The 27,225-nt window shown below is 49.2% G+C and overlaps 1 protein-coding gene across 1 annotated transcript in view; it reads left to right on the forward strand.

The window, feature by feature from the left end:
• Positions 1-25,591, forward strand: part of LOC140482509 (mannose-1-phosphate guanylyltransferase regulatory subunit alpha-A-like) — a 35,135-nt gene extending 9,544 nt beyond the window's left edge. The window contains exons 5-12 of the mRNA XM_072580060.1: positions 977-1,036; positions 4,334-4,464; positions 10,009-10,143; positions 17,823-17,920; positions 21,696-21,742; positions 22,096-22,188; positions 23,830-23,998; positions 24,826-25,591. Of these exons, the coding sequence (XP_072436161.1) occupies positions 977-1,036; positions 4,334-4,464; positions 10,009-10,143; positions 17,823-17,920; positions 21,696-21,742; positions 22,096-22,188; positions 23,830-23,998; positions 24,826-24,926 (834 nt within the window). The 3' untranslated portion in view covers positions 24,927-25,591. The remainder of the gene's footprint in view (positions 1-976; positions 1,037-4,333; positions 4,465-10,008; positions 10,144-17,822; positions 17,921-21,695; positions 21,743-22,095; positions 22,189-23,829; positions 23,999-24,825) is intronic.
• Positions 25,592-27,225: the final 1,634 nt, after the last annotated feature.

Consider the following 27,225-nt stretch of genomic DNA (forward strand, 5'->3'; position numbering starts at 1 on the left):
TTCCATGATGTTGTCGAAATCCTCTGAAATTTCTATTCAGGGTTAGAGGGGCAGGGGAGGGTGGTACACTGCAGGGTGAAAAGGATGGTGGTTTATGGATGGGCCACGGAGATTGGTTTGGGGTAGAGGGAGATAGGGAGGTTTGGACTTGGATGGGTGAGGCTGGTGTAGTGTTTATTCATTCACAGGATGTAGGCAAAGCTGGCTGGTCCAGCATTTATTACCCATCCCTAATTACCCCTGGAGAAGGTGTTGCAACAGCTGCATTCCTGGGTGTAAGGGCTGTCAGTGGGCGAAATCCAGGATTCTGACCCAGTGACACTGAAGGAACAGCGATGTGTTTCCAAGTACGTGTTCCCATGGATCTGCTGCTCTTCTCTTTCCAGATGGAAGTGGTTGTGGGTTTGGAAGGTGCTGTCTGAGGATCTTTGGTGAGTTTCTGCAGAGCATCTTGAAGATGGTACACACTGCTGTTACTGAGTGTGGGTGGGGGAGGGAGTGGGTATTTGTGGGTGTGGTGCCAGTCAAGCAGCTGCTTTGTCCTGGATGGTGTCGAGCTTCTAGAGTGTTGTTGGGGCTGCCCCCATCCAGGGCAAGTGGGGAATATTCCATCACACTCTGGACTTGGGCCTTGGAGATGGTGGACAGACTTTGGGGAGTCAGGAGATGAGTAATTCCTAACTTCTGACCTGCTCTTGTAGCCACTGTGTTTATGGGGCAAATCCAGTTGAGCTTCGGTTCAGTGATAAGCCGCCAGGATGTTGATAGTGGGGCATTCAATGATAATTACGCCATTGAATGTACAGACATGATGGGTCAAATGGCCTTCTTCTGTACTGTAAAATTCTACAGTTCAAGGTGACGATGGTTCGATTCTCTCTTACTGAGATGGTCATTGCCTGACATTGTGTGCACGTTATCCTGGATGAGGTTTAGTTGAAGCTGCCTGTTAATGCTCTCTGTTGTCTCTTTGCAGGCGAACAGGAGGCAGTCGATGAATTACGGCTGCATTGTGGAGAACCAGCAGACCCACGAGGTGAGTCCCTTGCTCTGTCACAGGCCATGACGGGCTCGGGGGATAGGATGTAGGCTGTTCCCACTGCTTCATTCAGCACAGGCTGCTTCTATTACACATCAACTGGCCATTCAGCCCATCTGCACTGTGCGTCATAGAGCATACTGCCACACTGACGCTCCACTAACCCCTTCCTGTGACTGCCACCGGCCCCCATTGTAACAGAGTCTGTGGTAGCCGCATTGATCTGTATAGCCACCTTCAGACTCACCCTGAGGGTGGGAGAGAGTCCTCCTTATCTATGAGGGACCGTTGATGATGATGATGATGATGACTATACTGGTGTTTGTGCTGCACAGAAACCTCCTCCCAGCCCATTTCCCCTCCCTCCCCATAACCAGCTACTCCTGTCTCTACCATGCAGTGTCCAGTTTACCGTTAAATATGTCTATGTGATCCACCACCTCCACTTCCTGTGGGGAAAGCAGTTTCTCAGCTTTGTGCCTCCATATCAGGAAGCAATGTAAAGGAATATTTCGGTCTTGTGGGGGGAGGGGGCTGGTGCAGATTCACTAGAATGATAACTGGGGCTGAAAGGGTTAAATATGAGGCCAGGTCACAGAGACTAAGCTGCTATTCCCTCCAGTGTAAAAGTTGGAATTGAGATGTTTGAGCTGATAGGATTGAGAGAGAGAAACCATTTCCTTCAGACAGTGGGAGGAAGATACCCCATTCAAATTGGAGCTTGGGTCCATTCAGGATTGATATCAGGAAACACTCAAAAAGGGGAGTGAAATCAGGAACCCTTCTACTCCCCATGCCATCTGCAAATGTCCCACCCACCCCCCCCCGACCACAAAACTGTAGGGGCTGGAATGGGAGGGGGCTGGTCAGCAGAGTTTCAGAGACTGAACTGGATAGGTTTCTGAGGGATAAGGGGGTCAGTGATTTGGTGAAAAGACAGCCGACTGGACTTGAGATATGAATCAAACAGGTGCAGTCGCTGATTGGCTTCGTCCTGCTCACACGTTCCTGGAGGAAGTTGTGAGATTTAAGTGGCCATTGTTTGTTTGGTTTGACATACTGGACAGGGAGAAACACAAAGTGAAATGGATAGCTTGCTTTTGGCAGCAAGTTGTTCTGACCGTAACTGTACTCCCTGAAAGACAAAGAAGGCAAATTCCTAACGGGATTGCGATAAATATTAGAATAAAACAAAACGTCCAGGGTCTGGGGAAAAGAGCAGAGAAGTGGGATAGAATGTAGAATTGTACAGCACAATACAGGCCCTTTGGCCCTCGATGTTGTGCCAGCCTTTTATCCTACTCTAAGATCAAGCTAACCCACATACCCTTCATTGTACCATTTTCCATGTGGCCATCCAAGAGTTGCTTAAATGCTCCTAATGGGGGATGAATTGCATTGGTTCTTCACATAGCCAGTACAGACACGATAGACTGAATGGCCTCCTCCTGTATTGTCTGGTTCTGTAGTCCAACAGGCGGCACCTGATCATGTTCCGACAGATTCCAACCAGACTGTCATCAATGTTTAATGTCCAACTGGGCAGGCAGACAGCAGCTTACATGAAGGACAGTGTGGGAAGTGTAACAATTCTTTAGTGTCCACTGCTAAAGTCCTGGAGTCAACCCACAAGCAACTGACCTTTCACTGGGGAGTGGGTTATTTCAGTCTGTTTCTCCTTTATATCATTTCCATCTTTGTCTTTCCTTCAGCCAAAGTTGAGGAAATATATTTTTAAAATTCATTCTTGGGGGGGGCATGAGTCACTCTCATGTTCATCATTTATTCCCCGTCCCTAGTTGCCCCTTGAGAAGGTGGGGGTGAGCTGCCTTCTTGAACCGCTGCAGTCCATGTGCTGTGGGTAGACCCACAATGCCCTTAGGGAGGGAATTCCAGGATTCTGACCCAGTGACACTGAAGGAACGGGGAGATATTTCCAAGTCAGGATGGTGAGGGGCTCGGAGGGGAACTCACAGGGGTTGGTGTTCCCATGTATCTGCTGCCCTTGTCCTTCTCGATGTTGATGGTATGACGTCTGCACAAGAGTCATACCAGACTCTCTGTGTTTACTCTGTTTTCTTCTCCACAGATGGTGCCAGACCTGCTGAATTTCTCCAGCATTTTCCATGTTTGTTTCAGATTCCCAGCATCCACAATATTTCATTTTTATATAGATGGTAGTGATTGTGGGTTTACAAGGTGCTGTCTATGGATCTTTGGTGAGTTTTTGTTGTGCATCTTGTCAATGGTGCATAGTGCTGCTAGTCATTGGGGGAGGGAGTGGGTGTATATGATGGATGCTGAGCAAGCAGACCACTTCATCCTGGATGGTGCTGAGCACCTTGGTTCTGGACATGTAGTGATTCAGAGTGCAGTGAGCTATAGTTATCACTACCCTCCACAGGCTGTTGTGACATTAGCCTTGTAATACTCTCCTCCGTGACTACCTGGTCAGGTCCACGCCCCCCTAAACCCACCCTCCCATCCTGGCGCCCTCCCCTGCCACTGCAGGAATTGCAAAACTTGCGCCCACACCTCCTCCCTCACCTCTATCCAAGGCCCTAAAGGAGCCTTCCACATCCATCAAAGTTTTACTTGCACATCCACTAATATCATTTATTGTATCCGTTGCTCCCGATGCGGTCTCCTCTACATTGGGGAGACTGGACACCTCCTAGCAGAGCGCTTTAGGGAACATCTCCGAGACACCCGCACCAATCAACCAAACCGCCCCGTGGCCCAACATTTCAACTCCCCCTCCCACTCTGCCGAGGACATGGAGGTCCTGGGCCTCCTTCACCGCCGCTCCCTCACCACCAGACGCCTGGAGGAAGAACGCCTCATCTTCCGCCTCGGAACACTTCAACCCCAGGGCATCAATGTGGACTTCAACAGTTTCCTCATTTCCCCTTCCCCCCCCTCATCCTAGTTCCAAACTTCCAGCTCAGCACTGTCTCCATAACTTGTCCGGACTTGTCCTACCTGCCTATCTCCTTTTCCACCTATCCACTCCACCCTCTCCTCCCTGACCTATCACCTTCATCCCCTCCCCCACTCACCCATTGTACTCTATGCTACTCTCTCCCCACCCCCACCCTCCTCTAGCTTATCTCTCCACCCTTCAGGCTCTCTGCCTGTATTCCTGATGAAGGGCTTTTGCCCGAAACGTCGATTTTCCTGCTCCTCGGATGCTGCCTGAACTGCTGTGCTCTTCCAGCACCACTAATCCAGAATCTGGTTTCCAGCATCTGCAGTCATTGTTTTTCCCCTCTCCTCTTCTCCTGCCTTTTGCAGGTTCTCCATTATGTGGAAAAACCAAGCACTTTTGTCAGTGACATCATTAACTGTGGAATTTACCTCTTCACGCCGGATATTTTCCAGTATATCGGAGAAGTGTTCAAGAAAAACCAGCAGGACCTTTCCATGTGAGTACAGCAGATGGATAAGGTGTTTGATAATCATGTTGACTATCCTGTCACTCACTCTGTACCTGCCAGCAGCAGTACCCTGACTGCTACCCACACAGGCTTCCCATCTCCTCATCCTCCATTTCCTATTCAAACTCTCAACTTGGAGACCACTACCCGGTGTCATACTGCAAGTCATTGTGCCTGTTTGAAAGAGATTTCCAGTTCACCCACTCTCCCACTCTTTCACCGTGGCCAGTTGAATTTCATCTTTCAAGTATTTCTGTAATTGCCATCCTTTCAGGTGCACAGTCCAGGCTGATGGAGGACTGTATTGGCATGGACTCATCTTCCCCTAGCACTAATATAGCTCTGTGCTTGATGGGCTCAGCAACGTGACCACATCAGTGGCCTGGAGCTAGCTCCAGACTCTGGCTCTTTGTGGTGGTAGTGGGAGGGATGTCACTGGCCTCTGATAGGAAATGAAGGAAGATGCCACCCTGTCAAAGCATGGCTCAATCTGTCGGTCCCCATCCAGCTCAACAGTATCCTTAAACAGGAGACTCTGATCATAGGGAAACAATATTCCCTGCCTGGCTGATCCCTCTCTGAGCACTGGTTTGATGGTCTTGTCCAGTCCAATTTAACAAAGTTAAGGTGTTCCTCCTGCCTTCCTGTGCCCCTGAACATCTGTGTACATAAGTATGGCTCCACCTTATTACAGCTGTCTGTCATTTCTCATCTCTTCCTTTTATTCTCGGTCGGACCTTCTTCACTTTGCTGGTCCTGTTCTCAGGTATCCTTCCATTGGGTGAGTTTGGCTCTGGTCGTGTAGTCTGCTCTGTAGGGCTTGTTAATCCTGGCACAATCCCATCCAGGCTGTAAACCGCCAACCCTCTACCCCGAGAATAAGTAACTGCAAGATCATTGAGCAAAATTCTCACTAGCGAGTGATATATCTGACCAGCAGAGAAAGTTCCGGACTAAAGAACGGGCGAGGTGGGTGAGCAAGAACAACCAATAACAGAAGCTGGGATGTTGACCATTATCTGGAGGTTAATTGTGAGGGAGTGACATGTCAGGTCAGATGTACATCACTCCTGTTTGATGCCAGTTGCAGACATTGTGTTCAGCCCTGGGCTTATCTGGGAGGACACATCGGCCTTGGAGCAGGAACAGCACAGAATGTCCCCAGAGTTAAATGGAAATAAACAACAAAAACAACAAGATTGCAGGAATTGTGTCCGTGCTCTCATGCACTGAAGGTGTAAAGAGTGGACCTGGTTGTGATGTTTGGAATTATAAAGGGTTTTGATGGAGTTTCTAGAGAGAAGCGATGAGTCCTGATGTGGAGAATCCAGGACATTAACATTACTGCCTGGTCATTCAGGGCTGAATACTTCCCACACATCTCAAACATTGAACCAAAGTGAGGGTGAAGTGAAGATAAGAGATTAGCTAAGGTCTAATCTAATGGCAGACAGTGGTCTGAGGAGTGAATGGTCTCCTGCTATATTAGTGTACATTAGCCAGCAGGTATCAGGAGCACTGGTTAATCCTTACTGGGTAATGTACCACCAGCCCAAGAGGCAGGTTCCTGCCCTCTCTCCCTCCAGCGTCCATTCCTGCCTGTCTCTCTTGTCTGAATCTCCTCTGATTGCTTCACTCTGTCTGATTCTCTCTCTCTCAACTGCATGGCTGTTTTCCTCTTGTGTATGGATATCTTTCACACTAACATACAAATTAGGAGGAGGCCATTCAGCCCCTCTAGCCTGCTCCATTATTCAGTGAGATCCTGGTTGATCTGATTTGAAACTCAAATCCACATTCTCACTAATTCCCACATTCCCATCAATCCCAACCCTGATCTCTCCAGCTCCACTTAAACATATCCACATTCTTCTAGCACCTTCCCAGAGGAGAGCTTCAAAGACTCATGGCCCTCAGACAAAGAAATTCACCTCATCCCTGTTTTAAACAGGCAATTTCCAGGCTTTAAACATTGAGTTCTAGTTTGAGATTCCCCCTCAAGAAGTCCTTATAACAAACCCCTGACTCATTTGTGTCCTCCTATCTCCTTACTGTAGCTCTTGAACACATTATCGATTATTGTCATTGTGTGCATTAAAGGAGGAAGCTGTTATCTCTGATTTGCCTGTTACTCTCTTTCTCTCACACCACTGTTTCTTTTAGTGTTGATTTTTGGACTTCTCTCTCTCTCTTTGTGTGTCTGCCTGTTTTTCTCTCTCTCTCTCTCACTCTCTCTATCTTTCTGTCTCGGTGCATTCCCCCCCGCCCCACCTCTTTCTCTGCTTCACTTTCACAATCCCTTCCTCACCTGTCTGTCACATTCCAATACCTGTCCGTATCCCATAACCGAGCCTGGATGGGAAGCTGCTCAGAGCTGTAGCTGGTGCATGCTTTTCCAGCTGAGTGAAATGTTTCTGGTTTGGAATGTGGTGTCTGACAGCGAGGGAAGCAGAGCCTGAAATCAGGAGCATTGGGAATCAGAGATTGGGGTGAAAGCAGCGGAAATGGTGAAGTGGTTACAGTCAAGGGTAGGCTTTGTGTTGCACTGAGGCCTTGAGCTGAACTAAGTCCCATGGGGGTGGGGTGGAGGGGAAGGTGAAACATCCTGGGGAGGGCTTCTCTACTGGGGTTGGGGGCTTGTGTCATGTTGAGTGGATTCAGTCACAATGGGGAGGGGGGTCTGTGTCACAATGGGGAGGGGGGTCTGTGTCACAATGGGGAGGGGGGTCTGTGTCACAATGGGAAGGGGGGTCTGTGTCACAGTGGGGAGGGGGTCTGTGTCACAGTGGGGAGGGGGTCTGTGTCACAGTGGGGAGGGGGGACTGCGTCACAGTGGGGAGGGGGGACTGTGTCACAGTGGGGAGGGGGGACTGCGTCGCAGTGGGGAGGGGGGACTGCGTCGCAGTGGGGAGGGGGTCTGTGTCACAGTGGGGAGGGGGTCTGTGTCACAGTGGGGAGGGGGTCTGTGTCACAGTGGGGAGGGGGGTCTGTGTCACAGTGGGGAGGGGGTCTGTGTCACAGTGGGGAGGGGGTCTGTGTCACAGTGGGGAGGGGGGACTGCGTCACAGTGGGGAGGGGGGACTGCGTCACAGTGGGGAGGGGGGTCTGTGTCGCAGTGGGGAGGGGGGACTGCGTCACAGTGGGGAGGGGGGTCTGCGTCGCAGTGGGGAGGGGGTCTGTGTCACAGTGGGGAGGGGGTCTGTGTCACAGTGGGGAGGGGGTCTGCGTCACAGTGGGGAGGGGGTCTGCGTCACAGTGGGGAGGGGGACTGCGTCACAGTGGGGAGGGGGTCTGCGTCACAGTGGGGAGGGGGGACTGCGTCACAGTGGGGAGGGGGGACTGCGTCACAGTGGGGAGGGGGGACTGCGTCACAGTGGGGAGGGGGGTCTGCGTCACAGTGGGGAGGGGGGTCTGCGTCACAGTGGGGAGGGGGGTCTGTGTCAGAGTGGGGAGGGGGGTCTGTGTCAGAGTGGGGAGGGGGGTCTGCGTCACAGTGGGGAGGGGGGTCTGCGTCGCCGTGGGGAGGGGGTCTGCGTCGCCGTGGGGAGGGGGGTCTGCGTCGCCGTGGGGAGGGGGGTCTGCATCACAGTGGGGAGGGGGGTCTGCGTCGCCGTGGGGAGGGGGGTCTGCATCACAGTGGGGAGGGGGGTCTGCGTCGCCGTGGGGAGGGGGGTCTGCGTCGCCGTGGGGAGGGGGGTCTGCGTCGCCGTGGGGAGGGGGGTCTGCGTCGCCGTGGGGAGGGGGGTCTGCGTCGCCGTGGGGAGGGGGGTCTGCGTCGCCGTGGGGAGGGGGGGTCTGCGTCGCCGTGGGGAGGGGGGTCTGCGTCGCCGTGGGGAGGGGGGTCTGCGTCACAGTGGGGAGGGGGGACTGTGTCACAATGGGGAGGGGGGACTGCGTCGCAGTGGGGAGGGGGACTGCGTCGCAGTGGGGAGGGGGGACTGTGTCACAATGGGGAGGGGGGACTGCGTCGCAGTGGGGAGGGGGACTGCGTCGCCGTGGGGAGGGGGGTCTGCGTCGCCGTGGGGAGGGGGGTCTGCGTCGCCGTGGGGAGGGGGGTCTGCGTCGCCGTGGGGAGGGGGGTCTGCGTCGCCGTGGGGAGGGGGGACTGTGTCACAATGGGGAGGGGGGACTGCGTCGCAGTGGGGAGGGGGACTGCGTCGCCGTGGGGAGGGGGGTCTGCGTCGCCGTGGGGAGGGGGGTCTGCGTCGCCGTGGGGAGGGGGGTCTGCGTCGCCGTGGGGAGGGGGGTCTGCGTCGCCGTGGGGAGGGGGGTAGGTGGCGTTGACACAGAGTGAGTGCTGAGGGTGACACTAACTCAGCTGAGGCATGGGTGTGTTCAGCTTCACTCGGTGTTTAATTCGCTGCTCAGGTCCCCACTGCATCCTGGCTTTTGAGCATGTGACTTTTTTTCTGGTTTTCTCCTCTTCCTCAGTTGTTAGCAATGCTGCCTCACAGCACCAGGGACCCGGGTTCAATTCCACTTTCAGGCGACTGTCTGTGTGAACATAGAACATTACAGCGCAGTACAGGCCGATCTATGGAACCAATCTGAAGCCCATCAAACCTACACTATGCCATTCTCATCCAGATGTTTACCCATTGACCATTTAAATGCCCTTAATGTCGGCAAGTTTACTTCTGTTGCAGGCAGGGTGTTCCATGCCCCTACTCTCTGAGTAAAGAAACTACCTCTGACATCTGTCCTATATCTATCACCCCTCAATTTAAAGCTATGTCCCCTCGTGCTAGCCATCACCATTCGAGAAAAAAGGCTCTCACTGTCCACCCTATCTAACCCTCTGATTAGCTTATATGTTCCAATTAAGTCACCTCTCAACCTTCTTCTCCAATGAAGTTAGCACACTCTCCCCGTGTTTGCGTGGGTTTCCTCCGGGTGTTCCAGCTTCCTCCCACAGTCCAAAGATGTGCAGGTTAGGGTGGATTGGCCATGGGAAATGCAGGGGTAGGGAAAGGGAGTCAATCAGGGTTGGACGTTGTTTGGAGGGTCAGTGTGGACTCAATGGGCTGAACGGCCTGTTTCCCTATTGTAGGGATTCTATGATTCTTTCTTGTCTTGATCTTTTTGCTCAGTCACATCAGATTACCTCACTGAACCGGAATTCTGGAGCCACACCATTCCAGAGTTTTGGAAGTGGAAGGGCAGTGGTTTCGGATTCTCAATCACTCTGTACCTCTCCCTTCAGTGGGAAGACCATCAGTACATCAAGCGGTCTCTTACTGCCAAGAATCCTTGAGCTGGGCCAGGGATTGGGATTCAGATGCAGAACCCCACCCTGTATTCCAACACTATGATGGATGAGGACCATGTTCTACAAAATTCTTTTCCCTGGGTCCACATCCAAAACTGAAAAGGGTTTAATCAACTTGGAAATAGGGAACAATGAGGGGAGGCTTTCAGCTGTATCCATATCCAATCACAAATCAATAGACCTGGTGTCCCCTGAGTGGGGTATATCTGACACAAGGAGGGGGAGTGAAGGGGGTGTCAGTATCTGATAACTTCATCCCACAGAGAGGAGAACACAAATGGCTGGCAGCGAGCTGAGGTCATTCGCCTGGAGCAAGATATCTTCACCACCATGGCTGGGCGTGGCTCCCTCTACATTTACAAAACCGATGGCTTTTGGAGTCAGATCAAGTCAGCAGGGTGAGTGTTAACGTGGAGCGGGACGGGCAATCCACACGCAGGCACAAAGGGCAAGGCAACTGGATGGATGGAAGGGTGATGGCGGGGCACTGGCTAGGGGGGACACAGGCAGAGAAACCGGGACACTGCAAGGAACAAGCAACCTGGACGGACAGGAATAGTGTGGATTCAGAGATGAAGTGAGTGGCAGGCTGACGGAATGGAAGTAGAGGAAGGAGATGGAGAGAAAGGCCAACTGAGAAAAGGCCCACTTTGGGCTCCATTTGTGAACCTTCACCTGAGTGTGGGTTTGGTGTAGTTTACCTCAGTGCTCTGGGAAAATCCATTCTGGGCTCCAGATCCTGATCAATAGCCAGTGACAGTCGCTGGATATTGCACACGGGAACATTGAGAAAGGAGACACCTATAGAGTCAAACAGGCCAGAACCAGGCCTTTCGGCCCTCTCTATCAGTGCCAGCCAACAAACACCAAACTACACTAATCCCATTTACCAGATCACAGTAAATTCCCGGTATTTAAGGTATATAATTTTTGCCAGTTTATCAAGAATGCCGGGTCATCAGGTGCTAGTTATAACATTTACTTAGCCTCCCTCCACCATTGTCTCAAGCAGCACGTAGAAATTTCTATCAACCTCTGGGTGAAGAAATCTTTCCTCAAAGTTCCTGCAAACCACTTTCTCAACAAGGACAATACAGCACAGGAACAGGCCCTTCGGCCCTCCAAGCCTGTGCTGACACATTTTACCCTTCCATACTAAAACTGTCTTACCTTACAGGATCCATATCCCTCTATTCCCTTCCTGTATCCGTCCAGGTCCTTCTTGAATGCTGCAGTTGTGTCTGTTTCCACCCCCTCCTCTGGCTGCGTGTTCCAGGCACTCACCACCCTCTGTGTGAAAAACTTGCCTCACACATCTCTTTTAAACTTCCTCCCTCTCACCTTGAACCTGTGTCCCTAGTAACTGACCCCTCCACCCTGGGAAATAGCCTCACATTTTCCACTCTATCCATGCCATTTCACAATCTTATAAATTTCTATCAGCTGTCCCCTCAACCTCCTGTGTTCCAGTGAAAACAAGCCCAGTCTATCCAACCTTCCTTCATTACTGGAATCCCCCAGACCAGGCAACATCCTGGTAAACCTTTTCAGTACTGTCTCCAAAGCATCCACACTCTTCTGGTAGTGTGTGGTGACCAGAACTGTACACAATATTCCAAGTGTGGTCTAAGTAAAGTTCTATAAAGCTGCAGCATAACTTGCCTATCCTTGTACTCAATGCCCTTTCCAATGAAGGCAAGCATGCCAGAGGCCTTTTTCGCTCCCTTATCTACCTGCGCTGTCTCCTTAAACATATGCCTGAAGATTAAGGTTTTAGATACATCTGCCAATAGAGAAAAGATTCTCACAATCTACTCTGTCTGTGAATCTCGTAATTTTGTATCTTTTAATCGGATTTCCCCCCTCAGCCTCCTCTGCTCCAGGGAAAACAATCCCAGCCTTTTCAGTCTCTCCTCATCACTGAGACTTTCCATCTCAGGCACATCCTGCTGAATGTCCTCTGCACCCTCTCCAGTTCAATCACATCCTTCTGATAGTTGGGGACCAGAACTGTTCGTAGTATTCTAACTGTGGCCGAAACAATGTATACAAAGTTGTATCAAGACTTCCTCCCTCCTATGTCTTATGCCCCTAATGAAGTAAATATCCCGTCTGCCTCCTTCCCCACCCTGTCTCCCTGTGCTGACACCTTCAGGGATCTATAGACTTGTACACACCAAGGTGCCTTTGTTCCTCATTGATTCCGAGGGATCGACCCTTCATTATGTAAGTTCTTCCCTTGTTAGATCTCTCAAACACATCACCTTGCGTTATTCAGGATTAACTTCCATCTGCCATTGTTCTGCCCAATTTACCAGCCAATCAATATCAGACTGTAGCCTGAGACAACCTCCTCATTGCATCAACACAACTCAACAACACCATCAATGTTCATGTCATGTAAAAACTTCCTAAAACTTTCACATCCAGGTAGTTAATGTACATAACAAACAACAAGGGTCCCAGTCCCAGCCCCAGCTCCAGTCCCTGTGATACACAAACACAGCCCTCCACCATTACCAATAGACAATAGGTGCAGGTGTAGGCCATTCAGCCCTTCGAGCCTGCACCGCCATTCAATATGATCATGGCTGATCATCCTTAATCAGTATCCTGTTCCTGCCTTATCTCCATAACCTTTGATTCCACTACCTTTGACAGCTCTATCCAACTCTTTCTAAAATGAATCCAGAGACTGGGCCTCCACTGCCCTCTGGGGTAAAGCATTCCACACAGCCACCACTCTCTGGGTGAAGAAGTTTCTCCTCATCTCTGTCCTAAATGGTCTACCCCGTATTTTTAAGCTGTATCCTCTGGTTCGGGACTCACCCATCAGCGGAAACATGTTTCCTGCCTCCAGAGTGTCCAATCCTTTCATAATCTTATATGCCTCAATCAGATCCCCTCTCAGTCTTCTAAACTCAAGGGTGTACAAGCCCAGTCACTTCAGTCTTTCAGTGTAAGGTAATCCCGCCATTCCAGGAATTGACCTCGTGAACCTACGCTGCACTCCCTCAATAGCCAGAATGTCTTTCCTCAAATTTGGATACCAGAACTGCACACAGTACTCCAGGTGTGGTCTCACCAGGGCCCTGTACAGCTGCAGAAGCACCTCTTTGCTTCTAGACTCAATTCCTCTTGTTATGAAGGCCAGCATGCTATTAGCCTTCTTCACTACCTGCTGTACCTGCATGCTTACCTTCATTGACTGGTGTACAAGAACACCCAGATACCTCTGTACTGCCCCTTTACCTAAATTGATCCCATTGAGTTAGTAATCTGCCTTCCTGTTCTTGCCACCAAAGTGGATAACCATACATTTATCCACATTAAACTGCATCTGCCATGCATCTGCCCACTCACCTAACTTGTCCAGGTCACCCTGTAATCTCCTAACATCCTCATCACATTTCACCCTGCCACCCAGCTTTGTATCATCAGCAAATTTGCTAATGTTATTGCTGATACCATCTTCTATATCATTAACATACATTGTAAAAAGCTGCGGTCCCAGCACGGATCCCTGCGGTACCCCACTGGTCACTGCCTGCCATTCCGAAATGGAGCCGTTTATCACTACCCTTTGTTTCCTATCAGCCAACCAATTTTCAATCCAATCTAGTACTTTTCCCCCAATACCATGCGCCCTAATTTTGCTCACTAACCTCCTGTGTGGGACTTTATCAAAAGCTTTCTGAAAGTCCAGGTACAGTACATCCACTGGATCTCCCTCATCCATCTTCAGAGTTACATCCTCAAAAAATTCAAGAAGATTAGTCAAGCATGATTTCCCCTTAATAAATCCATGCTGACTCTGTCCTATCCTGTTACTACTATCCAGATGTGTCGTAATTTCATCCTTTATAATAGACTCCAGCATCTTTCCCACCACTGAGGTCAGACTAACTGGTCTATAATTTCCTGTTTTCTCTCTCCCACCTTTCTTAAAAAGTGGTATAACATTAGCCACCCTCCAATCCTCAGGAACCGACCCCAAATCTATTGAACTCTGGAAAATAATCACCAACGCATCCACGATTTCTCGAGCCACCTCCTTCAGTACCCTGGGATGTAGACCATCAGGCCCTGGGGACTTATCAACCTTCAGACCTAACAGTCTCTCCAACACCAATTCCTGGCAAATATAAATTCCCACAAGTTCAGGTCCTTCAGCCACTGTTACCTCAGGGAGATTGCTTGTGTCATTAATTCTTCTGCCATTTGTTTGTTCTGCCATTACCCTTTGCCTCCTGTTTGGAAGCCAGTTTGGGATCCAGTTTACCAACTTGCCTTGGATCCCATTGGCTGTTAGTTTTGGACAGCCTCCCGTGTGGGACCTTACTGAAGTCCATGGAAACACATCAACTGTACTATCCTCATCAATTTATTTACTCATCTTGTCAAAACGCTCGCTAAATTAGTCTGACAGGTGCTGTCTATCCCTGATCAATCCCTGCCTTTCCAAGTATTGATTAATCCTGTCCCTCAGAATCTTTTGCAATAATTCACATTAGACTATCTGCTCTGTAATTACCTGGCCTCTCCCTGCTGCCTGTCTTGAACAAAGGAACCCCATTAGCTATCCTCCAGTCATCTGGCACTTCACCTGTGGCCAGCGAGGTATTAAATATCTCCACCAGGCCTCACCAATCTCCCCCCTTACCTCCCATAGCAGCCTAGGATACCTTTATGCTCACTAAAACATCTAATACCTCCTCCTTACTAATCTTACCATGTTCTAGGAGCTCACCATCCCAACTGAAACCTCCAGCTAAAATATCTTGCTCCTCTGTGAATACAGATTATTCAGTTACTTCAGATATACTAAAAAAACATAATTTGTTGAAGCTTTCAATCTTCTGCACATCAGGACACTTCGCAAGAATACCAATTCAGCGGGAAGACTAACATTTATGTTGCAATAGAGAAAAGTGCTGATTGGTGGAAGCATGCCATGGAGAATGCACCCAATAATTTTGATTGACAGTTAACAGCCCGACTTTATTTAAATTTTAAACCAGGCAGGTTGACTCTCTCTTGTTCAGGTCATTGCCCTGAGAATTGACAGCCCCAAATGGTTTTTGCCTATTTTTGTTGAGTTCAAACAGATACAGTGTGTGTACATGTTTCTGTCTGAACATGGTCCTGTGTATTAATGTATGTAGTATCCTGCATACACAAGTGTGGTTCACTGCATGCATTGGAAGCTACACACTGCTGTAATCAGTAATATGGAGTAATAAGAATAAATCAAAGAATCTGGATGCTGTTAATATGGTTTATGAATTTCAGTGCCAATGTGCTCCCGGCTGTGTAGACCATATGTCCCAAAGACTGATGGATACTATCAAACAGCACGTCCCTCCAGCTGTTCACAACAAGCACGTTACTGACCAGACCCATCCTTGCAAAATCACAGTATGTTGCTCAATATTCAATGTGTTTCTCAAATTGGACAACATTTGCTGGATAATGTTGAATATGTAAGGTTTGTGAAGGTTTGTAGCTCAGGTTGAGGTTTAGGGTGTAGGTTTTCTCACTGAGCTGTAGGTTTGATATCCAGACGTTCCATTACCTGGCTAGGTAACATCATCAGTGGCGACCTCCAAGTGAAGCGAAGCTGTTGTCTCCTGCTTTCTATTTATATCTTTCTCCTGGATGGGGTTCCTGGGGTTTGTGGTGATGTCATTTCCTGTTCGTTTTCTGAGGGGGTGATAGATGGTATCTAGATCGATGTGTTTGTTTATGGCGTTGTGGTTGGAGTGCCAGGCCTCTAGGAATTCTCTGGCATGTCTTTGCTTAGCCTGTCCCAGGATAGATGTGTTGTCCCAGTCAAAATGGTGGTTTTATTTCCTCCGTGTGTAGGGCTACGAGGGAGAGAGGGTCGTGTCTTTTTGTGGCTAGCTGGTGTTCATGTATCCTGGTGGCTAACTTTCTTCCTGTTTGTCCTACATAGTGTTTGTGACAGTCCTTGCATGGAATTTTGTAGATGATATTGGTTTTGTCTATGGGTTGTACTGAAGAGACCATCACACACACCCCAACCACCATCAATCACATTACCAACGAAAACACCATGAAGCTAGTGGACCTGTGCCTCACCACCCACTTCACCTTCAACAACATAATCTACAAACAAACCAACGGCACACCCATGGGATCTCCGCTATCAGGATTCATAGCAGAAGCGGTAATGCAAAGACTAGAACAAACAGCCCTACCAACCATCAAACCACAAATCTGGGTCCGCTACGTAGATGACACCTTTGTCATCACAAAACGAAACAAGATAGAAGAGACATTTAACATCATCAACAACACCCTCACAGGCATAAAGTTCACCAAGGAGGAAGAAACCGACAACAAACTCGCATTCCTGGACGTCACAGTCGAAAGAAAGGACAACGGAGAACGACAAACCTGCGTATACAGAAAACCGACAAACACTGACCAAATACTTAACTACACCAGCAACCATCCCAACACACACAAACGAAGCTGTATCAGAACACTATTCCAACGAGCCACCACACACTGCAGCACAGACGAACTTCGGAAAACAGAGGAGAACCACCTGTACAACGTATTCAAGAAGAACGGATACTCAAAAAAATACAGTCTGCAGATTCCTCAAGAACAAACCACGACAAGCAGACCAAACACAGCCAGAAACCTTAACCACCTTACCATACATCAAAGAAGTTTCAGAAATGACAGCCAGACTACTAAGACCCTTCGGAATCCTAGTAGCACACAAACCCACCAACACTCTCAAACAAAAACTAACAAAATTAAAAGACCCAGTACAACCCATGGACAAAACTATCGTCATCTACAAAATTCCATGCAAGGACTGCCACAAACACCACGTAGGACAAACAGGAAGAAAGTTAGCCACCAGGATACACGAACACCAGCTAGCCACAAAAAGACACGACCCTCTCTCCCTCATAGCCCTATACACGGATGAAAAAAACACCATTTTGACTGGGACAACACATCTATCCTGGGACAGGCTAAGCAAAGACATGCCAGAGAATTCGTAGAGGTCTGGCACTCCAACCACAACGCCATAAACAAACACATCGATCTAGATACCATCTATCAACCCCTCAGAAAACAAACAGGAAATGACATCACCACAAACCCCAGGAACCCCATCCAGGAGAAAGATATAAATAGAGAGCAGGAGACAACAGCTTCGCTTCACTTGGAGGTCGCCACTGATGATGTTACCTAGCCAGGTAATGAAAGGTCTGGATATCAAACCTACAGCTCAGTGAGCAAACCTACACCCTAAATGTTGAATTTATGAGGAATTATATTGACAATCAATTTAGGATCCGTCAGGAAAAGCGCAGCAAGCAGGTCAGGCAGCATCTGAAGAGCAGACAACTCAACGTTTTGGGCATAAGCTGAAACATCGATTCTCCTGCTCCTCGGATGCTGCCTGACCTGCTGTGCTTTTCCAGCAACACACTCTTGACTCTGAACTCCAGCACCTGCAATCCTCTCTGTCTCATAATATAACATGTATAATTGACGCTTGTTTTAACAGAGGTCTCTGTTCAGACAGAAAGACCAAGTATTGCACACTGCACCTGTTTCAACTCAACATCTTAGGGACAGTCATTTGGGGGGGTTCACTTCTCAGGGCAATGACCAGAGCTAACGAGAATCAACCTGCCTGGTTTAAAATTTAAACAAAGTCTGGCTGTTAACTGTCTACCAACATCAATGGGTACATTCCCCATCACAACACATTTACCCATTCAAGTTCACTTGCCAAGTAATCAGCACTCGACTCGCATGGAATATCAATGTTGGCTTTCACCTTCACTTAGTATTTCCTGTGAATTATCCTGGTGAGGGCAAGGTGGAACATTTGGAGCAAAAAGAGTGTTCCTGAGAAAGAACACAGTATGAACGACTGATTATTGCTCACTGTGTTCCCCAATACTGTAAAGAAGAGGGTCTGAGCTGGGATGAGGTGGGGCTGGCTGGGATAAACCCCCGACCCACAGTGTGAGGCCACTCCCTCCTCCAAACCCAACACTAACTCTTTGTCACTCTGCAGGTCTGCCATCTATGCCAACCGACTGTACCTTAACCAATACCAGAAAACCCGTCCTGACCGACTGGCCAAGAAAGGACCAAGTGGTCCCAGAATCCTCGGTACGTTTCTCAATAACAACACCACCTTTACATAGAACCTCTGATGGTGTAGGGTATCCCAAAGTGCTTCACAGGAACATTGTCAAAAAACATTTAACACCTGAGGGACAGGATGTACATGTATTTGGAAAGGCAGGGATTGATTAGGGATAATCAACATGGCTTTGTGCATGGGAAATCATGTCTCTCAAACCTGATTGAGTTTTTTGAAGAAGTAACAAAGAGGATTGATGAGGGCAGAGCAGTGGATGTGATCTATATGGACTTCAGTAAGGCATTCAACAAGATTCCCCATGGGAGACTGGTTAGCAAGGTTAGATCTCATGGAATACAGGGAGAACTAGCCATTTGGATACAGAACTGGCTCAAAGGTAGAAGACAGAGGGTGGTGGTGGAGGGTTGTTTTTCAGACTGGAGGCCTATGACCAGTGGAGTGCCACAAGGATCGGTGCTGGGCTCTCTACTTTTTGTCATTTATATAAATGATTTGGATGTGAGCAGAAGAGGTATACTTCGTAAGTTTGCAGATGACTCCAAAATTGGAGGTGTAGTGGGCAGCGAAGAAGGTTACTTCAGATTACAACAGGATCTTGATCAGATGGGCCAGTGGGCTGAGAAGTGGCAGATGGAGTTTAATTCAGATAAATGCGAGGTGCTGCATTTTGGGAAAGCAAATCTTAGCAGGACTTATACACTTAATGGTAAGGTCCTAGGGAGTGTTGCTGGAGGTGACTTGGAGGTGCCGGTGTTGGATTGGGGCACGTAAAGTTAAAAATCACACAAAACTAGCCATTTGGATTCAGAATTGGCTCAAAGGTAGAAGACAGAGGGTGGTGGTTGAGGGTTGTTTTTCAGACTGGAGGCCTGTGACCAGTGGAGTGCCACAAGGATCGGTGCAGCGCCCTCTATTTTTCATCATTTATATAAATGATTTGGATGTGAGCATAAGAGGTACAGTTAGTAAGTTTGCAGATGACACCAAAATTGGAGGTGTAGTGGGCAGCGAAGATGATGATTTTGGATTAGACGGGCCAATGGGCTGAGAAGTGGCAGATGAAATCTAATTTAGAGAAATGTGAGGTGTTGCATTTTGGGAAAGCAAATCAGAGCAGGACGTACACTTAATGGCAAAGTCCTAGGGAGTGTTGCTGAACGAAGAGACCTTGGAGTGCAGGTTCATAGCACCTTGAAAGTAGAGTCGCAGGTAGATAGGATAGTGAAGAAGGCATTTGGTATGCTTTCCTTTATTGAGTACAGGAGTTGGGAAGTCATGTTGTGGCTGTACAGGACTTTGCTTAGGCCATATTTGGAATATTGTGTGCAATTCTGGTCTCCTTCCTATCAGAAGGATGTTGTGAAACTTGAAAGGGTTCAGAAAAGATTTTTACAAGGATGTTGGAGGATTTGAGCGACAGGGAGAGGTTGAACAGGCTGGGGCTGTTTTCCCTGGAGTGTCGGAGGCTGAGAGGTTTACAAAGTTATGAGGGGCATGGATAGGGTAAATAGACAAAGTCTTTTCTCTGGGGTCAGGGAGTCCAGAACTAGAGGGCATACATTTAGAGTGAGAGAGGAAAGATATAAAAGAGACCTAAGGGGCAACTTTTTCACACAGAGGGTGGTATGGGCATGGAATGAGCTGTCAGAGGATGTGGTGGAGGCTGGTACAATTACAACAGTCAAAGGGCATTTGGATGGGCATATGAATAGGAAGGGTTTGGAGGGATATGGGCCGGGTGCTGGCAGGTGGGACTAGATTGGGTTGGGATATCTGGTCGGCATGGACAGGTTAGACTGAAGGGTCTGTTTCCATGTTGTACTTCTCTATGATTCTACGACTCACTGACCAAGCAGCTAAAGAAATATTAGGACAAGTGACAAAGAGCTTGATCAGCTGGTTTTTACAGAGGGTGTTAAAGGTAGAAAGCAAGATGGAGAGGTTCAGAGATTAGGGACTAGCTACCAGCTCAATAATAGTGATTCATATTGATAACAGGCAAGAGGGCAGCATCAGAGGATTACAGAGGGTGGTGAGGGTGAGGGAGGTTACAGGGAGAGGGAAGGGGGTGAGGGTGAGGGAGGTTACAGGAAAAGGGAAGGGGGAGAGGGAGGTTTCGGTGAGGGTGAGGGAGGTTACAGGAAAAGGGAAGGGGGAGAGGGAGGGGGTGAGGGAGGTTACAGGGAGAGGGAGGATAGTGAGGATGAATATAATGAGGGTTATAGAAGCTGGAGGTGGTTCCAGAGGTGGGGAGAGTTTCCTGTCGGGGAACACACTGATGCTAACATTCCACTTTGCAATCCAGCCATCTGGCCAACTGAGCTAACTGACACCCCTGCAGGTCGTATGGAAGGCAAATAGAATCTCCTTTATTTCAAAGGGGATGGGGTATAAAATCAAAACAAGGCTGGTCTGCCCACAGCTGGAATACTAGGAACGGTTTTGGGCTCCTTACCGAAGGAAAGAGTTCAGTGAAGGTTCACTTGGCTGACAGCAGATATGGTGGGACTGTCCTCAGAGGAGAGGTTGGGTACTCATTGGAGTTTAGAAGGATGAGAGGTATTGTTATTGTGAGAGACGGATTCCAAGGGGACTTGACAGGGGGGATGTGGAGAGGTTATTTCTCCATGTGGGAGAGTCAAGTACTAGAGGGCATCACCTCAGAGTGAGGGGCCCCCACTTAAGTCAGAGATGAGGTGGACTTCCTTCTGTCAGAGGGATGACTGTGTGGAAGTCTTTAGCACAGGGGGCTGTCGAGACTGACTCATTAAATATATTCAAAACGGAGAGTGTTAGATCATTAAGTAACAGGAATACAGAGTACTGGGCTAATAGTAAGATTCTTGGCAGTGTAGATGAGCAGAGAGATCTCAGTGTCCAGGTACACAGATCCCTGAAAGTTGTCACCCAGGCTGATAGGGTTGTTAAGAAGGCATATGGTGTGTTGGCTTTTATTGGTAGAGGGATTGAGTTTCTGAGCCATGAGGTCATGCTGCAGCTGTACAAAACTCTGGTGCGGCCGCACTTGGAGTATTGTGTCCAGTTCTGGTCACCGCATTATAGGAAGGATGTGGAAGCTTTGGAAAGGGTTCAGAGGAGATTTACTGGGATGTTGCCTGGTATGGAGGGAAGGTCTTACGAGGAAAGGCTGAGGGACTTGAGGCTGTTTTCATTAGAGAGAAGAAGGTTGAGAGGTGATTTAATAGAGACATATAAGATAATCAGAGGGTTAGATAGGGTGGACAGGGAGAGCCTTTTTCCAAGTATGGGGACAGCGAGCACAAGGGAGCATAGCTTTAAATTGAGGGGTGTTAGATATAGGACAGATGTCAGAGGGAGTTTCTTTACTCAGAGAATAGTAGGGGTATGGAACGCACTGCCTGGAACAGTAGTAGATTCACCAACTTTAAGGGCATTTAAATGGTCATTGTACAAGCATATGGATGAGAATGGAATAGTGTAGGTGGGATGGGCTTCAGATTGGTTCAACATCGAGGGCCGATGGGCCTGTACTGCGCTGGAATGTTCGATGTTCTAGTCAGGAAGGGGATCTAAGGTTTTGATAAAAGCAAGAAAATGGAGTTGAGGATTATCAGGTCAACCATAATCTCATTGAATGCCAGTGCAAACTCGATGGGCGAACTGGTCTGCTTCTGCTCCTGGGTCTTTTGCTCTTATTAACAAATCAATGCCAGTAGGTGGCAGAGCTCCGAGGGTGGGGTAGGCTTCAGGATTTTGACTCATCAAATTTAACGATGTCTCTGGTGTTTTTGTTAACAGGCAATGTTTATATCCACCCGACAGCGACCATTGACCCCACAGCTGTGGTGAGTTGCCCCATTGAAAGCTCATTGATTTCCTCAGTCTTGCAGCACTGAACGAGGCCGTTCAGCCCCATGTGTCTCTGTTGGCCCTCTGAAATATATAACCCGTTTAAACCAAACTCCTTCCTGCTTTCTCCCCATGGCCCTGAAATTGTCCCTTTCATCTATTTCTCCGAATCCCTGCTGAATGTTATTCTGCTTCCCTTTCAGGCAGCATGTTCACAACACAAGAGCTCAGTGAGTGACAAGTAATCTGGTGTGCCTTCAGTCTGTCCCCTCTGCCCTTACTGTCCCTGCTTTCACTGTCTCTCCACGGCATGTGTTAATGTTTCCATGGTTTGTCTCTTTATCCTCAGCTTGGTCCCAATGTCACCATCAGTACGGGAGTGACAATCGGAGCGGGAGTTCGAATCCGAGAGTCCATCATCTTACACGGAGCTTCCCTACAGGTAACACAGAATTTCTGCTGCTTCAAATCTCAAATACGCTTCACAACCTGAGGGGAGCTCAGAAAGGGAGCAAACTGACAGGAGCTGAAGGTCAGCAAAGTACTGTTTAAAATGACAGCGTCAAGGAGGAAGGGCGAGGGTCTACCTGCTGGGGAATCAGCTGATGTAGGCATCAATGATTCAGACTCTGCACTCCCCCACCTGCCAGCATTTTACACTCCCTGTGTACTGTGGGAGCCTGAAGTTCCCAAATCAATTACAAGAATATCCACGCACTCACCCTCTACACTGTCCCCATCAAACACTCCCAGGACAGGGACAGGGACAGCACGGGGTTAGATACAGAGTAAAGCTTCCTCTACACTGTCCCCATCAAACACTCCCAGGACAGGGACAGCGTGGGGTTAGATACAGAGTAAAGCTCCCTTTACACTGTCCCCATCAAACACTCCCAGGACAGGGACAGCACGGGGTTAAATACAGAGTAAAGCTACCTCTACACTGTTCCCCATCAAACACTCCCAGGACAGAGACAGCACGAGGTCCATGTTAATCCCTCTCTACACTGGGGGGATTTGGGTCCATGTTAATCCCTCTCTACACTGGGGGGATTTGGGTTCATATTAAGCTGTCTCTACACTGGGGGGAGTTTGGGTCCATGTTAATCCCTCTCTACACTGGGGGGATTTGGGTCCATGTTAATCCCTCTCTACACTGGGGGGATTTGGGTCCATGTTAATCCCTCTCTACACTGGGGGGATTTGGGTCCATGTTAATCCCTCTCTACACTGGGGGGATTTGGGTTCATATTAAGCTGTCTCTACACTGGGGGGATTTGGGTCCATGTTAATCTCTCTCTACACTGGGGGGATTTGGGTCCATGTTAATCTCTCTCTACACTGGGGGGATTTGGGTCCATGTTAATCCCTCTCTACACTGGGGGGATTTGGGTCCATGTTAATCCCTCTCTACACTGGGGGGATTTGGGTCCATGTTAATCCCTCTCTACACTGGGGGGATTTGGGTCCATGTTAATCTCTCTCTACACTGGGGGATTTGGGTCCATGTTAATCTCTCTCTACACTGGGGAGTTTGGGTCCATGTTAAGCTCTTTCTACACTGGGGGGATTTGGGTCCATGTTAATCTCTCTCTACACTGGGGGGATTTGGGTCCATGTTAATCCCTCTCTACACTGGGGGGATTTGGGTCCATGTTAATCTCTCTCTACTCTGGGGGATTTGGGTCCATGTTAATCTCTTTCTACATTGGGGAGTTTGGGTCCATGTTAAGCTCTTTCTACACTGGGGGGATTTGGGTCCATGTTAATCTCTCTCTACACTGGGGGGATTTGGGTCCATGTTAATCTCTCTCTACACTGGGGGATTTGGGTCCATGTTAATCTCTTTCTACACTGGGGGGATTTGGGTCCATGTACAGAGTTGGTTGGCAAAACAATTCACTCTGTGGTCAGTGCGTACAGGTGGGAGCTGATTGGGTAGGGCTGAGACAGCTCGGAGTGGGCAAGGTTCTGGAGCCTGGGAGATGAGATACATTCTGACTACTTGGTGTGAGTGGGCCTTGCAGATGCTGTGTGGGGTCAGGCAGAGCTGTGAGTCTCAGTGACCTTTCCTATTCTCCAGGACCACAGCTGTGTGCTCAACTGTATCGTGGGGTGGGACAGCTCTGTCGGCAAATGGTCAAGAGTTGAAGGAACGCCAAGTGACCCCAATCCCAATGATCCACATGCCAAGATTGATAGTGAAACACTCTTCAGTGATGGGAGACTCAATCCTTCAATAACTATTCTTGGTAAGAACGGGCATTGAGAGATGGAATGGTGTCTGTGTCTGATACCAGAGACAAGCATCCGACTGAGAAACCCTTGTGCACCATTAGTACTGACCCTCTGACAGTGCGGCGCTCGCTCAGTACTGACCCTCTGACAGTGCGGCGCTCGCTCAGTACTGACCCTCCGAGAGTGCGGCGCTCGCTCAGTACTGACCCTCCGAGAGTGCGGCGCTCGCTCAGTACTGACCCTCCGAGAGTGCGGCGCTCGCTCAGTACTGACCCTCCGAGAGTGCGGCGCTCGCTCACCGCTGACCCTCTGACAGTGCGGCGCTCGCTCACCGCTGACCCTCCGACAGTGCGGCACTCCCTCTGCACTGACCCTCTGACAGTGCGGCACTCCCTCTGCACTGACCCTCCGACAGTGCGGCGCTCGCTCACCGCTGACCCTCCGACAGTGCGGCACTCCCTCTGCACTGACCCTCCGACAGTGCGGCACTCCCTCAGCACTGACCCTCCGACAGTGCGGCACTCCCTCTGCACTGACCCTCTGACAGTGCGGCACTCCCTCAGTACTGACCCTCTGACAGTGCGGCACTCCCTCAGTACTGACCCTCTGACAGTGCGGCACTCCCTCAGCACTGACCCTCCGACAGTGCGGCACTCCCTCAGTGCAGGGTCCCCTCAGTACTTTGTTGTGAATGTCAGTATATACCGTGAACCCAAATCTCTAGCAGGTGGAATTGGATTCCATTGTCCACTCGCTGCATAGTCAGTGTATTACTGCCTGAGCCCTGGTTGATGCCGTTACACACGGTGCCTGACATGCTGATGTTCTTTTCCCTCTGCAGGATGTAATGTCAGCATTCCCTCGGAGGTGATCATCCTGAACTCCATTGTCCTGCCTCATAAGGAGCTGAATCGTAGCTTCAAGAACCAGATTATTCTATAGCCAGAGCTGAGCTGAACCCTCAGGGTGAGGGGAAAACATAACTGTTAGGATCTGCTGAGACCATCTGACCTGTGACTACATCAGCCATATGTGCGTTATACAGATTTCAGCCTCGTTACTTTATAGACATGGGTCAACCTGTTCAGCTTTTCAATTACCGAAAGTGGCCCTTAATTCAACTAAGCCCCTGTCACCCACACCCCTGTGTACACTCACCTACCCCCTCCCCCCCCCCCGCCTCCAATCACTGACTCTACCCACCCATTTAACCCCCCCCCTTCCTGCCTATTTAACACCCCCAGTTCTGAACCACTCTCAGTTCCCCTGAACGCATCGTTCTGTTCTGAGCTCCCATGTTTGCTGACTGCCCCCCTCAGTCTGGTGCCTCCTGCTCTTTGTGGTCCCCCAGCAGATTCTGCTGTTTCCAGGCCTAGAGAGTGTGTCATTCCCTTTCCCGTGGAGTTTCTCAGATCCTGCTTCACGTTTATTCCCTCAATGTCCCCAGTTTTAATGAGTTTTGTCTAAACTCAGCTGTGACTATTTCAGAATCTTGCACTGTATAAGGGAGATAAAATGGGAGGATATTGATGGGAAAGCTTTATTTAGGGGTGTTGAATTGGTGAATAAAGAGAGACACACTGTCCCTTTTCAGAGCAGTTAACAAACTGGCCTCTTTTCCTGACTCTCTGCCAAGCACAGAACCATGGACATAAACAGACACAGTTAGGGTAATGGCGTTTGACACTGATCCCTCCCCCAGCTAGTGATGGGAGAGGGGCCCACGTTTGATGAAGGGCTTTTGCCCGAAACTTCGATTTCGCTGCTCCTTGAATGCTGCCTGAACTGCTATGCTTTTCCAGCATCACTAATCCAGAATCTGCAGTCATTGGGTAAAAACAATCAATGAGAGGGCAAGGCTGTGCTCTGGGCTAGGATCAGGCCACTCTCTTTGCTCTGTGATGTTAGGTTGGAAAATCTGACTCCAAACCTCAGGCTAACCACAGTCCAGCTGCTTGTATGCGTGACACCCACCTGGTCTGGTGTGCCTTGTCCAGCACCTTTACCACGGTGAGGACCAGTTACACACAACTGCAGGAGACTTCACAGAACGAGATACATCGGTAATTGGTCTCCCTCCGTGTCATTGCTCCTAGATTCAGAGGAGCTTCCAGTGGACTGCAAGCAGTGATTGGGTCTTACAAACCTAGAGCTAGAAGATGCTAATCATGTTCAAATAACAGCAACTCCACACAGTGGATGGACTCTGACCAGCTAGCTCAGAGCCTGGCCTGAGTAAGGAGCTAATCCTGTTCAATGGTAGAAGGTCTGATTGAGTCTGAGGAGAAACCTTCCAGCAACAGGAAGGCTATTGGTTTCCAAAGGAGCTGGGGTCAGGGTGGGGTGTGTCTTTGTGGGGAGAATGAGATCTGCAGTGTGCAACATGAAAGAGATAGTGGTGGGGGTTGATTCACTCAGTGGGCTGCTCAGCTGGTTTACAATGTAGAGTGGCACCAGTCAGGTGGCTGAGGTTACTATAAAGGAATCTCCTTCTCAGCCTCTCCCCTCACCAGAGAAATGACGACCCTCAGAATAAACCACCGTCAGGTTTCAGACCACAGCAGGATAGAATGCAGAGAGTCTGTCAGGAAGGATACACAGTTGATAGGACAAAGGGTTGGGTTAGAACATAGAACAGGCCCTTCGGCCCACGATGTTGTGCCGAACATTTGTCCTAGCTTAAGCACCTATCCATGTACCTATCCAATTGCCGCTTAAAGGTCACCAATGATTCTGACTCTGCCACTCCCACAGGCAGCGCATTCCATGCCCCCACCACTCTCTGGGTAAAGAACCTACCCCTGACATTCCCCCCCCCCCCCCCATACCTTAAATTTATGTCCCCTTGTAACACTTTTACTCGGGGAGAAAAGTTTCTGTCTACTCTATCTATTCCGCTGATCATCTTATAAACCTCTATCAAGTCACCCCTCATCCTTCGCCGTTCCAATGAGAAAAGGCCTAGCACTCTCAACCTATCCTCGTACGACCTATTCTCCATTCCAGGCAACATCCTGGTAAATCTCCTCTGCACCCTCTCCAAAGTTTCCACATCTTTCCTAAAATGAGGTGACCAGAACTGCGCACAGTACTCCAAATGTGGCCTTACCAAGGTCCTGTACAGCTGCAACATCACCGAACGACTCTTGAATTCAATCCCTCTTCTAATGAACGCTAATACACCATAGGCCTTCTGACAAGCTCTATCCACCTGAGTGGCAACTTTCAAAGATCTATGAAC

The sequence above is a fragment of the Chiloscyllium punctatum genome, chromosome 10 (assembly GCF_047496795.1).
Source record: "Chiloscyllium punctatum isolate Juve2018m chromosome 10, sChiPun1.3, whole genome shotgun sequence".
NCBI lineage: Eukaryota > Metazoa > Chordata > Chondrichthyes > Orectolobiformes > Hemiscylliidae > Chiloscyllium > Chiloscyllium punctatum.